This window comes from Nycticebus coucang, chromosome 2 (assembly GCF_027406575.1).
Source record: "Nycticebus coucang isolate mNycCou1 chromosome 2, mNycCou1.pri, whole genome shotgun sequence".
NCBI lineage: Eukaryota > Metazoa > Chordata > Mammalia > Primates > Lorisidae > Nycticebus > Nycticebus coucang.
The window spans coordinates 4,379,420-4,396,226 of NC_069781.1; the positions used below are offsets into that span (position 1 = coordinate 4,379,420).

General features: G+C 54.2%; 2 protein-coding genes across 2 annotated transcripts; one reads left to right on the forward strand and one right to left on the reverse strand.

Annotated features, from left to right (window-relative positions):
* Nucleotides 1-2,108: 2,108 nt before the first annotated feature.
* Nucleotides 2,109-6,507, reverse strand: PIERCE1 (piercer of microtubule wall 1). Its single transcript, XM_053571340.1, has 3 exons — nt 6,348-6,507; nt 5,257-5,335; nt 2,109-2,442 (listed from the first exon to the last, which is right to left on the reverse strand). The coding sequence occupies exons 1-3, from the start codon at nt 6,488-6,490 to the stop codon at nt 2,254-2,256; spliced, it is 411 nt and encodes a 136-aa protein (XP_053427315.1). The 5' UTR covers nt 6,491-6,507; the 3' UTR covers nt 2,109-2,253.
* Nucleotides 6,508-7,106: 599 nt separating this feature from the next.
* MRPS2 (mitochondrial ribosomal protein S2) lies at nt 7,107-12,988 on the forward strand. Its single transcript, XM_053571337.1, has 4 exons — nt 7,107-7,295; nt 7,471-7,593; nt 8,460-8,589; nt 10,296-12,988. The coding sequence occupies exons 1-4, from the start codon at nt 7,253-7,255 to the stop codon at nt 10,879-10,881; spliced, it is 882 nt and encodes a 293-aa protein (XP_053427312.1). The 5' UTR covers nt 7,107-7,252; the 3' UTR covers nt 10,882-12,988.
* The last annotated feature ends 3,819 nt before the right edge of the window (nt 12,989-16,807 follow it).

Genomic DNA, 16,807 nt, shown 5'->3' on the forward strand with positions numbered 1-16,807 from the left:
TATCACTTATGCAAAGAAAGTTAGGGCCTCCTGAAATCCCAACACTTGGGAGGCCGAGGCTTATAGGTTTGAGGCCAGCCTGAACCAGAGCAAGACCCTGTCTCTAAAAATAGCTGGGCGTTGTGGCGGGCACCTGTAGTCTCAGCTGCTTGGGAGGCTGAGGCAGGAGTATCGCTTGAGCCCAGGAGTTTGAGGTTGCTATGAGCTATGATGCCATAGCACTCCACCAAAGGTGACAAAGTGAGACTCTGTCTAAAAAAAAAAAAAAAAAAGGCCAAGCCTGCGGGGTCAGATGCTGCTGGACTCACACCTCCCAGGACATCCTGGCGGTGGTCCACGCCCAGGGCCTGCCCTCAGCACTTCCCTGGGACCCAGTTTTCCCATCTGAAAATAGAGGCATATTAGTAAGAACTGCCCAGGTTTGAGGATCAGATGAGGTAACACCACCAAAGCCCTTTGAAAACCATGTGAGGGCAGAGAAATGGAAAGACCTCAGCACACACCAGGACGTGGGTGGGAGCCTGAGATAGAAACCAGTTACTAAATTTTCAGGAAGATGGGCACATATGTTAATATTGATATTATTGATAATATTAATAGCATTGGGTTTTTCATCTTTCCAGACACTTATTCGGTTTAGAATAAATGTGCAGAGTGTAACTTTGCATTAACTCATTCGCAGCTGTTAGGGAAATAGCATTTTATTGGACATGACCAATGAAAGCATTTCAGCACCCAACCGTGATGCCAAATTCAGGTCTATGAGGCCTGGGGGCAGGTGCAGCCCCTGTGTTGCCACAGGCTTTGCATGTTGATTGGTGATCCCACCCTGGGCCCCAGTGTCACCCTCAGCCTGGAAAAAGGATAACACTGAACGGTCATAGCAGTGCAGGAGCTCAACAGGTCTGGGTGAGGGAGGGCAGTCATTTGCTGATGGCTTTATCCTGCCCTGGACTTGCTAACTGGCCCTTCCAAACCAGCTGCCAAGGAAGGAATTCATTCTTTTCTGTGTGTTCAGAGCTGGATTGATGAGGTATTCTTTTCCTACATCAACAGAGGCTAAACATGTAACGGTTATTGGCATTTTTTTATTTTAAACAAAGGCATGTAAAAGCCTACCTTCAGCCTGACTTTCCAGGTGGGGAGAAAGACGTAATATAGATTCTGCCTTCTAGGCTCAGCTTTGTATCTTTTCTATTAAATATATCAATTTTCTCTAGAAGCCATTTGCATTCCAAATCACACATCAAGAATGTTGCCAAAATGTTTACTTCTGTGTACACGTATTAGTAGCAAAAAGTTTGTAATGAAGAAATAACCAGTCAGGATGTTCGTTTAATTTCTTCCTTAATTCATAAACGGAATCCTCATGGATAAAATCTCTGTAAATGAGGTACCATCTATGGTATGTAAGAATGATTTCTTCTAGTTTAGACACATGCCAAATTTCCTATAATGAGCACATCTTGCTATGTCTGAAAGACACATCCCGTCACAGGCAACATTCGTTTCTCATAGAGGAGCCTGGAACTCTCAGTAAAAGCTGCTTTAGAAACCCACCTAACCTAATTATACCCTTATCTTAGAAAAATACAAATGATTCCTTGCCTGCTTCTGTTTTTTTACTTTTTATTGAAATTTTAAAATAAACAGAGACCCCCCCCCACGTCCCCACAACCTGACATCATCAACAGTGAAGGACCTGGCTCCTGTCCCTGCTGGACCCCGGGGAGCACCTGGACTTGGTCACACCTTCTGCCCAGCCCTGGCCCACACCCCAGCAGGGCATCCCACACAGATCTCAGGGGGCTGCAGCACAGGCCACAGTTGGTCAAACAGTAGCTCCCATATAAAGACCGCTGGGAGGCAGGGAGGTTCCCCACCAGCACTCCTGCCATTCAGGCCAAGATCTGGGTTCCTCCACCCACAGCCCTGCTCTGTCATTACATGTTAGATGATGCAGAAATTCAGAACATGATATCTTTAATGAAAAGTCAACCATTACCATCTTCTCCTCATACATCTTAGATGTAAAATAGAGAAAACAGGACTTCACAACACCCGCCCCACCCCAGCCCACCCCTAGCCCACCCCTCTGTGTGCATATTTTTCTATTCCAGGGCAGAAAATATTTTCAAGGACAGCAGCAAAGTCTGTTCCTTCACAGTCACATGAATTGTCAGGCATCAGAGACAATTCTCCAAATGGCTGCCACTGGCGTCAGAAGCCCCTGGAGAGGGCTTTCAGCCCCCCTCAATCGCAGATGGACGGCCTGTTGACATTGTAACTGGGGTGGAAGTTGAGCGGGTCGAAGGAGGTAATGTAGTTGTCGGGGCCAGTCACAAGGCTCTTCTCCATGTACACGTTGACAGTGTTGTTCTGGAACATTCCAGTGGCTGCACGTTGTCTGGAAAATTTATTTGAAGTTGGATAAAATACTTTCTAGAAGAGAAAGGGAACACTGAGATTAATGATGCATGACAATACTCTTGACAAGCAACTGGATACTCTGGAAGAAAAGAATGTTTAGGCCAGGTACAGTGGCTCATGCCTGTAATCCCAACACTTGGGAGGCCGAGGCAAGTGGATTGCCTGAGCTCACAGGTTCAAGACCAGCCTGAGCCAGAGCAAGACCTCTCTAAAAATAGGTGGGCGTTGTGGCGGGCCCCTGTAGTCCCAGCTACTCGGGAGGCTGAGGCAACAGAATTGCTTCAGCCCAGAAGTTGGAGGTTACTGTGAGCTATGATGCCACAGCACTCTACCAACGGTGACAAAGTGAGACTCTGTCTCAAAAAAAAAAAAAAAAAAGTTTAAGAAAATACAGAGAAGCCAGAAGCAAGATGGCCTGGTTTACCCCTGACTATCCCAATTTATGCAATGTCTGGGGTTAACTATTGATACTGCCCCTGTCACTATTATGTTGATAGCAGGATCAATTACGAGGCCACCTGGTGTGGCATTTCCATGCCTGGTTGGATGTGCTGTGAGCATTACCTTGGGGGTCAGGCCTGGAGGGACCCCCAGATCTGCTTTTCCTAACCATGCAACTCTAGCAAAAGTTACTGGGCCTGTCTGAACTTCAGTTGTCTCTTCTGTGGAACAGAAATAATATTTATATTAGTGGATTCCAACCTTAAATGAGAATTAGAGTTGTAGAGCTTTAAGATAATTCTGATGTCCACACTCCACCAGCTGAGCGGCCTGGGCAGGGGCTGCCCTTGCAAAGTGAAGAAGTTCCTAGCTCTTGCCCAGCAGTGTGGTGTAGCCACCTGCGTGTGCAGCCACCCAGTAGGAGGGACTGTTCTAGGAAGACAGCGATGTTAGGTGACCTTGAGGTTTCTGATGTGAGCGGCCTGCACCTTTGCCAAATATTCTACCCTACCCAGAGGAGCTGTCCTTAGACCATCCCTGTGGCAGACCACCTGATGTTTCATCTCCTTGGCAGTAAGCAAGTACAAAGAGAAATGGCCTCAGTGTGTGTTTAATAGACTTTTCCTTTGTTGGGAAATTTTAGATCCACAGAAAAATTGAGCAGGAAGGACAGAGCTCATAAATGACTTCCCCCGCCCCCACACACAGAGGTCCCCCTATCATTAATGTCTTGCCTTCGTGTGGCACACCTGTTACCGTGGATCTAACATTGATACTTGATAAATTAAAGTCCGTAGTGTATGTCAGTCCTCTCCCCCGTGGTGGTGTACGTTCCGTAGGTTTTGACGAATGTAAAATGACATGTATCCATCACTACGGTATCAGGGAATAATTTACCCTTCAGTGCGTTTTTTTAAATGCAAGGCATTTTTATTTTCTGCTCCCACACGGAAGGTAAACAGCAGTAGCTTCTCACTGAGTCCATACTTGGTCACAAAACTGGAAAATTGGTTCTAGGCAGAGCAGGTCGACCAGCAGCAAGGAAAACCCCCTTGGAAACATGCCTGGTGAGCTCCCTTGGGCTCACGTCCCACTGCCTGGTAGCACCAGGCACTAAAAGACCCTATGTTTTCAGCAGGAACATTTTTTCAATGGCTTTTTTTCTTTTTTTTTGAGACAAAAGTTTCACTCTGTGGCCCTCAGTATCCATAGTGTCACAGCTCACAGCAACCTCAAACTCTTGGGCTCAAGTGATCCTCTTGCTTCAGCCTCCCAGTAGCTGGCACTACAGGTCCCTACCACAATGCTCAGCTAGTTTTTCTATTTTTAATGGAGACGTCTGGTCTCTGCTTTTACTGAGGCTGGTCTCGAACTCCTGAGCTCAGGCAATCCACCTGCCTTGGCCTCCCAGAGTGCTAGGATTACAGGTGTGAGCCACCATTCCTGGCCTGCAATGGCTTTTTTAGAAAAACTAAAACATCGGGTGGCGCCTGTAGCTCAAAGGAGTAGGGCACTGGCCCCATATGCCAGAGGTGGCGGGTTCTAACCCAGCCCTGGCCAAAACTGCAAAAAAAAAAAAACCTAAAACATCTGGACCCTTGTGCCAGGGTGATTTGTGAATACACCTTTGTCACATAAATACCTTATTCTCAAGGAAAACTCAGAATCATCTGATTCTGGGAACATGACTCCCAAAATCTCCAAACACTTTTTAGACACTCTTCTCATAACAGCAATCTCACTCATCAACACAACTAAATAAGCAATTATTGGAACTTTCAAAATGTTGAATATTTGGGGGTAAGAAAACTCCCTTCTCATTCTCACCCTAAAATAGATGGCCATAGTGTCTTGGGTGCTAGGGGATGCTATGGTGGTCCACCTGGCCCTTCACCTGGACCTCCAGAGCGGTAGGGATGGTTCTAGCCCTCCCCCCCCCCCGACAAAGGACACAGGTCCCTCTGCCTGCCAATGTGCCTCACCTTCCAGCAGCTGTGCTGCTAACCAGTACTGCCTCTTAAGGTCACAAGATAACATCTCATGAAATAAAGTATAATTCCAGGAAGAAAGGAGTTCTTTAGTAGCCTCAAAACTGCCTTAAGGTGGGAGAGATGGTTGTGCCTGAGTGTGAACGTTGTGTGTGGGGAGGAGGGTGATATGTAAGCATGTCTACATGCTTTCCTCATCCTTCCAAACACTTTACTAGTCATTCGTTCCACTACCCTGTTCCAGAACGATCTGAGGCTCCTCCTTCCCCTTTGTGATGTTGGAACCTGCCCCCCACGCCCCTCCCCTCTGTGGATGTGTTGACCTATTGAGAACTCCAGGTTCTTGGCCTCTTCCTAGAGACACCCCCTCCCCAAGCCCCGTCTGCTTCTCACTTACCGGCATCTCATGCACAGTGGGAGCTCTGCTCCCGTAAGCTTGGTTACTGGTCCTGTAAAACGAGGCAGTCTTCTTGGTCCTGGTGGATGAAAAACACTCTATTTGCCACCCATTTATTCAAATTCTGCCCAAACCCACAGCCTTAAAGTATTTGGCTAATGGAACTTCGTTGGAAACTCCCTCAAAGAAAGAGTCATGTGTCCAAGTTGGCGATGCAGCCTTGAACACAGGACTGGTAGTGCAGGGCTGACCATCCTGGCAGGCACAGTCCCCCTGGCCTCTGGCTCACCATTGTCCCTTCTCTTTTCAAGGCAGACCAAGACCCTACAGGGCACCCTGCCAGCAAATGTTAGTCCTCAGCCCCTGCGGGAACTTGGCACACACCGTCATTTCCTTGGTTATCAGGAGCTTAGGCTCAGCCTTCAGACCCTGCCACCTGGGGGTCCCTCCATCTGCCAGCTCCCACCCTTGCCCAGGCCATGCTTCTGTCAGGTGTAACATTGCCCCTACTGGTCAGTAGGACTGTCTGGCTCAGGGCACACTCCAGCTTTACTCACACACCACAAACTCTCCAGGGTGAGCTGTTCTCTGTGTATATCCAGGCGGCTCTATCAGAGTGAGGGCTAAAGACCCAACCTAGAGGATTCTTGTGGCTGAGGGTCGGGGGAGGTGGGGGGCGGTACATGTGAAAGCACCTGGCAGGGCAGCACTCACAACTGCCGGGCAGAAATCAAGGGTTTCTTATTGCCCTGGACGAGGAGGTGAACCTGTGTTCACTCTGTGTTCACATCCAGCAGAGGAGTTTTAGGCTAGGGAGAAGAGACTCACCCAGTCACACGGTGAAACTGAGACCCGAACTGGGTTTCTGACTTCCATTGGGGTCACCCCACTGTCCTGACCTGCACTGACCTCCCAGCCTCTTGAAGCTGCCGGGAAATGGCGCAGGCCCTAGCTGACCACTCACTCCTCGTATCTGTGTTCAAGACGGTGGTGGGTCTCAGAGCGGTGGGAGTGGTCTCACACTCCAGAGCCAGCCGGTGCGGTGGAGGCCCGCGGACCCTGGCCGCCCCCACCACCACCACCTTCCTCACCTGTAGCCCCGGAACCACCCCGGGTTGTTGAACCTGGCCGGCAGGTCCTTGCCCACGCGGTAGAAGTCGCAGGTCTTCTCCGGGGGCGCCGCGACCTGGGGCTGCGCAGGCTCCGCGCACTCTTGGGAGGTCTCCTCGGTCATTTTGCCTACAGCAGGCCAGCGGCTCCGCCAGCCACGACGGTCGGTGGCGTCCTGTTGCTAGGCGACAGCCAGGTCAGGTGACCTGTTAGGGCGGGTCTGGAAGCATCAGGGACGCGGGCTGCGAAGGGGAGCAGCCCCCAGCCTCCAGCCCCAGGGCGGGGCCGCCGGGTCCTCCGCAGCTGCTGGGCGCGTCCCGGCTACCCCAGCGGAGGGGGCGTCCTCCAGGCCCCGGGATGCCACCGGCACAGGGACAGGGTTTAGGTGCCCCCGGTTCGCAGCCAGGGGACGCTTACTGAGTAGGCCAGCCGGCTCCCTGACCCTGGGGACTGCACGCCCCCAACACTCCGAGACTAAATTTAGCCCCGAGCTTTTGCTAGCTTTACGGAACCCTCCTAAGCCAAACACTGTTTAGAAATTAAAACGGTTTGGAGAGCGAGAGGCTGCGCTGGGCTCGGGGCGGAACTCGTGGAGCGGGAGGTGAAGATCCTCATCGCCCTGAGGCTCCCCACGAGCGACGAGGGGCTCCTCGGCCGGCCCCGTCCCCTGGCCTGGGGGTCGCACAGCTGAGCCCGGTAGGGTGCAGGACCCCGCCCCGCCGGGAGGACCCAACCCTCGCGGCGCTCGGGGCACGGCCCGCAGTGGCTCCTCCGGGCCTGCAGGCGGCGGTGTGGCCCCTGCGCGGGTGACGGCGGAAGAGCGAGGCCGCTCCGTCAGGCCTGGGGAGGAGACGGCCCCGACCCGCGCCTGCGCCGCGTCTCCGCCATGGCTCCCGCCAGGGGAGTGCTGCCCCGGCTGCTGGGTGCGGGTGAGTGCGCGCCCGCAGGACCCTGGGGAGGGGGAACTGGAGGGGCCACAGGGACGTGGGGGGCCGGTGGGGGACGGGTGGGCAGCCTCCCCCCAGCCCCGGCTGTGCTCTGGACCCCGCGCTGGGAAGCCCGGCTTGCGCTCAAAGCCTACTAGAGGTTTTGCTTTCTGCGCAGGTGCTTGGCCCCGGTCACGCTGGCTTACTTTCCTCAAGTCGAGCCCCGCGCTAGCTCCGCCCAGCTCCAGGACACTTGGAGGCGCCGCAGCCCCTGCGGTCAGAGAGGCTGAAGACAGGAGCGGTAACTCGGCCCCTCAGCTGACCAGTGGTGGGGAGTGAGATGGGAAGCGCGAGGCCCCCGAGTTTCGGGAGGGTTTCCAGCCTCCAGGAGTCCTGAGTGCCCCTTAGACAGGAGTGAGCCTTGGAGTTCCTGGGCTCCAGGAGAGAAGGTACAGCCTGCCCCAGCCCTCCTTGGCATTTTACAGTTTCGATTGGGACCTACCGTGTATTGTCCCAGTACCCAGCGCCCCCGCCTTGCTGTCACTGCTCCAGGTGAAGCAAGGCTTTATAGTCTCTCACACGTGCGGGCCTCCCAGTTCTGGCCCCAGCTGCTCAGTATCTGTGAACTTCCTGATGGGGGCTGAGGCCAGCATCTCTCTTCAAGGGTGAGTGTGACAGGGAGCAGCCGTCCAGGGGTGTAACACAGGACTTCACTCTGTGAGGAGTGTCACCGAACCACTGAGGCACAGCCTTGAGCTCGTCTTCATGTGCCTAAGGGACCTCTGAGTACCAGGCGTGGAGCCCATCCACCTTCCTGGGCTCTTAATGGCGAATTTCTGACTGGGCACCTGACACGTGCACCAGACTTGGAGGCTGGGAGGTGCCAGAAAGACCTCAAGCCCCAGTGGGCCCTTCTCTGCTTCTCTGCTTTCAAAGTCAGGAGACGGAGAGGTGAGGTTCACCAGATTCACTGGGCAGCAAAGTTAGGAGCCAAACCCAGCTCTGGCTCTCGGTTTCCTGGAAAGGTCCCCTGGCCCCCAGGGTCTTTCTTGGGGCTTTGGACATCTTCAAGTGCTGTGTCCTCCTTCCCACCAGCAGTGTCACAGGAGGCCATTGGGAGTAGGGTAGGTGGGAAACTGCAGCATCCTGTCCTTCTCCCTGCCATAGAGTTCACTGACAAGATTTTGAATGAGCCCCTTAAGCACTCAGACTTCTTCCAAGTGAAGGAACTGTTTTCTGTCAGAAGTCTCTTCGATGCCCGAGTGCACCTGGGACACAAAGCTGGCTGTCGGCACAGGTAGGTGACGCCTGGCAAATGTTTCTCAGCGGTGCTTCCCAGGAGGGTTTGGGACCTCCTGCCTTGGGTCTAGGACCACTTTTAAGCTGGTCTCTGTCAGTTTTATGCAAGTGAGTACAGCCCTCTTCTCCAAGTGGGAGCACTGAGTCCCTCAGTGGGGCTGGTTATTCTCCAGACTCAGCCAGGCTGCTGTGTGCTTGGAGTGGGGCTCAAAGCCTGAGCAGGGACAGACTTAAGAGGATTAAAGGACCCTGCAACTTCACAGACCCAAGGCTAAGGGGTGGGGCCCGTCAGCGATGGGGGCTGTAAGGTTGGTCAGATGGGACAGGGCAGAACGTTCCCAGCTATGGGGAGGAAAAACGACGACTGGTCCATATTCTTACATGGTTGTGTTTTTTTTGTTTTGTTTTGTTTTGGTGAGATAGTCTCACTTTGATACTACGGCACTCTACTGTGGGTGTCATACTGTCATAGTTCACAGCAACCTCAAACTCTTGAGCTCAAGTGATCCTCTTGCTTCAGCCTCCGGAGTAGCTGGGACTGCAGGTGTCCACCACAATGCCCATCTATTTTTAGAGACAGGGTCTCACTCTTGCTCAGGATGGTCTCAAACTCCTGAGTTCAAGCAATTCTCCTGCCTCAGCCTCTCAGAGTGCTAGGATTACAGATGTGAGTCATCTCCCCGGCCTCTTGTATGGTCATTTTGACTGTTGTGGGGAGGACGGACAGGGTGAAGGGGGCTTGACTCCTGGTGGCAGAAGAGACAGGGCAGCAAATGGATGCAGGCATAGGGGTCCTTGGCTGGGGCTGGAGGTAGATGAGGCAGCAGGGATCAGCCAGGCACCTTGGACTTTGGTTGGAGCCTTTTGTCCCCATGGAGAGGCGACCTGGGTACTAGAAGACTAGCCAGGCCCCAGGAGCCCTTGGCATGGAGGGATGTTTCTAGAGCAACTGAGGAGAAGGTGTGGGCTGGGGTCCCAAGCATTACAGAGTTTAGAGTCAGGGATGAGGATGGGTGAGATGGGAAGACAAGGTCTTCTGTCAGTGCTGCTGAGATTTGACCTTGGCAAGATGGAGGTCATCCTTGATGAGCAGTCAGTTGAGAGGAAGAGACACACTCTAGTGAGAGTGGACCGAAGGTGGAGGTGAGGACCTGGGAACTGCTAGTGTGGACCACTCACCTGCCAGAAGCTGAGGCACAACCGTCTCTTGTTCCCCACTGTTCTCTGCCCAGGCCAGCAGCAGTCCTGTGCCCTTGCAATTCCCCCCCACAAGTGTAGGCTGCTGCCCTGATAACCCTCAGTACTTTTGGCCCGGACCACCTCCTCCCCCCCGGTTCTGGTCCCCCAGCCCAACCCCAGAGACCTCAAGTAACAAAAAGAGTAGCTGTGTGCCCACACTGGACAGAATGTCCTGTTGTCACAATTAAATGTCCAGACCTTCATGAGATATTAGTTGTGTTAGGATCCCCACAGCAAGTGGTGGAGGAATGGAGGGGTTAAGCCATGTGCCCAAGGCATGTAGGTGGCCACACATGCCTGGGCAGGGATCACTAGTGCTCTCTGTCACATGGGGAATGTTTCACATTGTGCCTCCCAGCTGTAGTGCCCCCACAGAGGAGCCTGAGAGTCCCTGGAGGGCATCTGTACAAGGTCAGGGCTGGCGAGCTGGCCCTCACAGCCCTTGCTTCCATGGGTCTCTGGCAGATTTATGGAGCCGTACATTTTTGGGAGCCGCCTGGACCAGGACATCATTGACCTGGAGCAGACGGCTGTGCACCTCCAGCTGGCCTTGAATTTCACTGCCCACGTGGCCTACCGCAAGGGCATCATCTTGTTTGTGAGCCGCAACCGGCAGTTCTCACACCTGATCGAGAACACAGCCCGTGACTGTGGGGAGTACGCCCACACCCGCTACTTCAAGGGCGGCCTGCTGACAAATGCACCCCTCCTGTTCGGTCCCACTGTCCGCCTGCCAGACCTCATCATTTTCCTGCATACACTCAACAATGTCTTCGAGCCCCACGTTGCTGTCAGAGATGCGGCTAAAATGAACATCCCCACTGTGGGCATCGTGGACACCAACTGCAACCCCTGCCTCATCACCTACCCCATCCCTGCCAATGACGACTCTCCCCAAGCCGTCCACCTCTTCTGTAGGCTCTTCCGGACAGCCATCACCCGGGCCAAGGACAAGCGGAGGCAGGTCGAGGCACTATACCGACTACAGGGCCAGCAGGAGGCCAAGGGTAGGGGGCCAGACCAACCCAGAGGCCTCCTGGGGCCAGTGTGAGCCTCTCTCCTCCCAGACCAAAGCACAGCCACACCTGTCTGTGCTGGGAGTCCCTCACCAGCCCAGGTCCACAGCATTCCTGGTCCCTCTGGGCATCTGGGTCCTTGTGATAAGTGACAGTACTCAGCTATTTTCTCACTGCAGCAATCCAAGGTTCCACTTCAGACCCAGGGCCAAGGTGGCTGTATTTTTTCTGTGAGGAACAGACCACAGAGGGCAGGCGATATGTCCAAAACCACTGCTTTCCTATAGTTGTGACTGAGCTGGCCTCCCTGACATTAGACCTTCACTAGGGAGGTTTGCTTCCCAGCTTAAGGTTTGTCCGGGGGTTGGGCTGCATTCCTGCCTGGTTCCAGGGGCTACTGTATAACATGCCATGGTGGGCAAACCCCTCAGAAGCTCCAGCTGAGTTGGGACAGGCCAGGCTAGACAGGTGGCGTGTCCAGCAGAAATAAAACATAGATTTGGGCAAAATGTGACTTGGAGCTGTGAGTTCTGCCTGCTTGGGCTTGGTGTGACATTTATCAGACACCCACGGGGGGTCTCAGGGAACACATAAGAAGTGTCCCTGCCCTGGAGGGAGAGGGACAAACAATGTGTGCCAGGCTTCTGGATGAGGTGCCTCCTTTAGCTCTGGGGCTCTCGACAGGCCCATGGGCTGGGGAGGCAGTAGCCCAGCCTTCACAGGAGTAGGCTGGCTGTGATCGCAGAACATGAGGACAGCGAAGGGCACTTGTTGACAGGGCCTCTTGGTATCCCTTAAGTGAGGACAGAGTGGTGTGCCTGGGGTAGTCTGTGATGTCTTCAGGGCCCCTTGTGCTGCTTAGAGGTTATGCCTCATACCACCCCCACCCCCGGGCACCCCAAGGAACCTGTCTCTGGAGAGAGCAGGCAGCAGAGCCCTCGTGTGATTAAGGCATGTTGTGCCGTGTGGCCCTGCCCTGCCCTGCCCTGCCCTGCAGGGGCAGCATGAAGCAGGGAGGCTGCTGTCCTCTTGTCCACCCGCCTCCTTGCAGGGAGAAGCATGGCAGAGGTCTTCACTAGTGCCTGGGGGTGCTACAAGTTCAGGATTTGAAAAGCTCAGGGAACCAAGCTCCAGTTTGGGCTCAATGGCTGACCAGATGCGGACTTACCAACAAGGAAGTGGAGGGGCTGCTCCAGGGCTCTCTGACAGAATGCTCATCTTCGCAGGTACAGGTACCATTTCCCTGAACTGGGCCTCCTGTCCCACAGAGTGGAGAGCTGAGGCCCTGGGAGTCAGACAATAGATAAACTCCCTCGTTGGGTGCTTCCAACTGATGCTCCCAGAACTTGAACTGGGCTTCTGGCTTGCCTGGCCCCTGTGCTCCATCCCACTGATGGTTTTCCTGGTCCCCGCACTGGACAGGGCCACTGAGGATCCACTGAGGGAAGACTAAGGAGTTTTTATTAGATGCTTCCAGCTCGGGGGGTGCTAGAAAGACGGTGGGGCAGGGGTGACCCAGTGGACTCAGACCACTTCAGGAATAGAAAGTAACAGGAACAGGTTGAGGGGGGCAGACCAGCTGAGGGCTCCCTGGGAGGGCCTGAGGGCCCATTTCTGAGTGATGGGAGGAGCCAGCTGCAGGTTCTAGGTAAAACGCGGGGTGGGGGGGTGGCCTCCAATTTTGTACCCTGGAGATGAACACAATACGTGTGTTTGTGTTCAGAGATTGACGAGTTGACCTTAAATTTATGAGATACCAAAACATTTGCCAAACCTCAAAGTTTGCACTTTTCATGTCAGAACTTAACTATAGAGCTGCGTCAGCAGAGATGGTGCTCCTGGCACAAGGGTGACAGATCAGTCAATGGACTGAAGTCACAGTCCCTAATAAACCCTGGCATTTATGGCTGGTTGATTCTGACAAGATGCCAAGGCAATTCATGCCTCCAGGATGATTGAAAATCCTCATGAGAAGACTGATTGAGGCCTACACTTCACAGAATGCCAAAGAATTAACTCAAAATGATCATAAATCTATATGTTAGAGCCAAAACTATAAACCCTCCAGAAGGAAACCAAAACACAGGAAATCTTCATGACTTTGAGTTTGCCAGAGTTTTTAGACACATCACCAAAAGTATAATCCATAAAAAATTGTACTTCAGCAAAACATAAAAATTCTGCGATTCATGTACACCACTATGCAAGGGAAAAGAGATCCGGAATGGATTCTGCCCCTTACCCAAGGCAAAGGGAGAACTTAAAAGTGTTCCCAGAACAAAAAAAAGAGTTTATAAAGATAACAGTCTCCATGTTGGGGACCGGAGCAGAGTTCAAGCTAAGTTCTTCACTGAGGAATAACAGTTTAGTTACCTACATCGTTCTGGGATAGTTTCTGCAGTAGCATAACATCTTACCCTTCCCAAAAACCAAAACAAGAAGGAAGGAAGGGAGGAAGTGTGTACAGAAGAAGGATGGATGGAGAGATGGTGAGTTGATGGAAGGATGGGCAGGTAGAGGGATGGGTGGGAGGAAGGAAGGACCCCCTGGGAGTAGTGACACAGGAACCTTCTGCCTCCTTAGGCCTGCAGGAGGCTTGTTGGCTGACCCTTGTCACTGGGTTGGTCTCATCCCTCTGGCAGTCAGTACTGGGGGCTTCGAGCCAGTGGCCAGCCTCACTTCCTCACAGCCAGGCCAGCTGACGCCAGCATCCCTGGGACCACCATTGGCTTCCAAGCACCGTGACCTGCATGGCAGCTTGATCCCGTTCCTCACAGGACCGCCAGGCTGGCAGGGCCAGAGTACAGGTGTTGATGTTGGCTTCTGCAGGCTCAGGGACTGGGGTGAGGACCTATGCGTTTTGAGACAAACCTTTGACCTGTTTTAAAGGTCCATCGCTACAGTTTTAAAGACACATCCTGTTGCTTTGTCAAGGTGCTCTGTAGCTGGCCAGTGGCCCGTGGCTCCACATCTCCCCTGACCTCTCGCTGCCCATGACACTCTGCTCCCTGTCCATGTTCACCCCATACCGAGGGCAGCCGCTCCTTCCTAAGCAGCCTGGTACACGGTGGGGACATTTGACCGATGGTCATAGCCCAGAGCTCGGGAGACTAAGCATGGAAGGAGAGAGACCACTGCAGGTGTGGGGCCTGGGGCAGTGGGGGAGGCCCCCAGCACTGTGGGCCTGGGGCAGTGGGGGAGGCCCCCCAGCATAGAGGGCCTGGGACAGGGAGAGAGGCCCTCAGCACTGTGGACCTGGGGCAGTGAGAGAGGCCCCCAGCACTGTGGACCTGGAGCAGTGGGGGAGGCCCCCCAGCATAGTGGGCCTGGGACAGAGAGGCCCCCCAGCACTGTGGGCCTGGGGCAGTGGGGGAGGCCCCCCAGCATAGTGGGCCTGGGACAGAGAGGCCCCCCAGCACTGTGGGCCTGGGGCAGTGGGGGAGGAAACCCGGCTGCGTGTGGCCACTGTGTTTGAGTCCGGGGGCCTGCCGGCCTCCAAGCGAACTCGGCCCCTCTCTCACCACTTCCAGTCTCGCCTTCCTCTCCTGTAGAAGGAGCACAGGGCAGCAGTGCCCACAAGAGTGTGAGGCTGGCACAGTCTGCAGTGGCATCTCCAAGCCTGGTCACCACACAGGACCCTCCAAATCAACAGCTACACAAATGCTAGGTCAAGCTCCACCCCAGTGGGGGCTGCCTGGTGCCCACCTGGGCAAGGGCAGTTATAGGAGGAAGGATAGTGGGGTGTGCCTCCCATGTGGCTCCTGGCCTGAAGGCCCCACCTTGGACATCTCCCGCCTCCCCTGCCACTGCCTGTGTGGTGGGCGGGGCTAGACCTCAGTTTCCAAGGGGGTGGCCCAGACAGGTGCACGCTGCTCCTCTCCTGGTGGCCGTTGGCTTGGGGCTTCCTTCCTCCTGCCCCTTCTTACTGGGGTCTTGGGCATGTGTCTGCTGTGTAGTGAGGTTTGGAGCAATTCCTGGGCTGGGACCCAAGTCCCCAGGTCCCCATCCCCCAGGAAGGTGAGCTAGGCTGAGAGCTGAGCGCGTTCCCCATCCCTCACGGTGCCTGTGATGGCCAGGTCTGCTCTGCCCGGACCCCCCGCTGGCCAAAGCTGCCCACAGCCAGCAACTCCCCTTCCTGGGACCAGCCTGTGGGCTGAGGGTGTCGGCAACAATGCTTTCCCAGCAGGCCAGGTCCATGGCATCTGCTTGGCAGCGGGTCGGGAGGACGTGGGTCCAAGTGGCCTCCAGGCACGTTCCTATTTGTGTGACATTCACCATGACATGGTGCAAGCTGGGGTACAAAGGGGCTCTGTGCTCAGCTGGCCTCAGAGAAACTCAAGGAGAAGAAAGAGCCGGAACACAAACACAGCACGACCTTTCTCGGGAAGCAGCTCCACTGCCATGCCCAGGGCTTGGTGGACAAGTGAAGATCCATTACCCCCATCAGAGCCTCCCAGGGCCCAGTGGGAGGGCAGGCAGACCAGGTGGCGGCAAGAGGGTAGCGACTCTCCAAGTGACCAGGCTCCTTTAGGACAGGCACCGTCACCTGTGTTGGAGACATGCAGGGATAGGCATGGCTGACTCTGGCCAAAGAGGTCAGGGCTTTTCCTCCCCAGGAGGTGGGGTGGTCCCAGGCTCTGAAGGAGAGCAGAGGCCAGAAGGACTCAGGGGACCAGCATGGAAGGGTCCACTCTGGAGCCCCTGGGGCCAGTCCGGGAATATGAGGCTGGGGCAGCTGTCACAGCCTAGAACCTGGGACCTGGCATTTGGAAGCCTTGGCAGAGGGGACGGCTGCTCATGTCCTCGGACCTGGGCCTTCATTTATGCTACTTGTAAGATGCAGAGGGCAGGGTGGACGGCAGCAAGTCCCTTCAGTGTCTACCCTGGGGCTTCTTTTGTCTGCTTGTGGCAACAATGTGTCTGGCGTTCCTGCATCCATATGAGGCTCTATTAGAAAAAGGACAGGAAGGAGGTTGTCCAACTAGAGAGGGGGACTGCAGGTGACTGTCTCTCCCATGACCCATGTGCATTCTTTCAAAGCATGTCCAGCCGGCAGCCTCACAGGGCGCCTTATCTGAGCAGGAAGATTCCAGGATTCAATGTTGTACTAACTAGGATGCCAGGGTCCCAGAGCAGGGGGAGGGGGCCACCCACCTTCCATGGCCAAATGAGGATCTGCTTTGTCCCCTGGGTGGCTGCAGGGTGGCTGAAAGGCCAGTGGGATTTGAGCAGCCTGACCATCATCATCTCACCTGGTTGGTGGGGCCAGCAGTGGGCAGAGACCCCCATCCCCCAGAGGAGGGATGGTACCTCCAGGGACAGAGGAGGCTCTGCCCACGGACCCACCTGGGAGTCACCCGACCCCTACCTCCTGCTGTGCTCGCCATGGGGGATCTGCTTTTTATACTCCATCAAGAATACAGTAGAACCTCCATGGCTGACCACCTGCCTGCACTGACCACCTCCTTAAGTTGACCTCATTCTCATAGACGGGACAGACACCACAAATGTGTATCAGTACAGTGGGCCTAGTTCCTTATGTTGACCAGTCTGTGACTCCATATGGTGACCAGTCTGTGACAGTCCCTTGGCTGGTCACCTTACAGAAGTACTACTGGATTATAAGAGTAACACATGGAAATGGCAAAAGCCAAATAAAAGACTGCAAAGCCCACACTGCCCCCCTTGCTTTCATCCTTGCAGACACATCCGGGCCCTTTTCTCCAGGACGGACTTGTCCTGACCCTGCTATTTGAGCCCCCAGAGAACAAACACCTGCACCCTGCCAGCTTTGGAAAATGTTGACATTTTTATATGCTCGCTTCAGATTATTTTAAAAGAAAACTAAACTTACAGATACATGTATAGCCAGGATTGAATGGATTTTATAGGGCTCAAAATTTGTGTAAAATTTGGAAGTACTTTAAGCAGTAATAAAAACTGCAAACCCTAACTAGACAT

Coding starts and splice junctions, on each gene's coding strand:
- MRPS2 (XM_053571337.1), top strand. CDS start 7,253: ATGGCTCCCGCCAGGGGAGTGCTGCCCCGGCTGCTGGGTGCGG. Junction 7,296..7,470: donor GCCCCGGCTGCTGGGTGCGG/GTGAGTGCGCGC, acceptor CTTTCTGCGCAG/GTGCTTGGCCCCGGTCACGC. Junction 8,590..10,295: donor AAAGCTGGCTGTCGGCACAG/GTAGGTGACGCC, acceptor GGTCTCTGGCAG/ATTTATGGAGCCGTACATTT.
- PIERCE1 (XM_053571340.1), bottom strand. CDS start 6,490: ATGACCGAGGAGACCTCCCAAGAGTGCGCGGAGCCTGCGCAGCCCCAG. Junction 5,336..6,347: donor GGGTGGTTCCGGGGCTACAG/GTGAGGAAGGTG, acceptor TTCATCCACCAG/GACCAAGAAGACTGCCTCGT. Junction 2,443..5,256: donor CCACTGTGCATGAGATGCCG/GTAAGTGAGAAG, acceptor TTTCTCTTCTAG/AAAGTATTTTATCCAACTTC.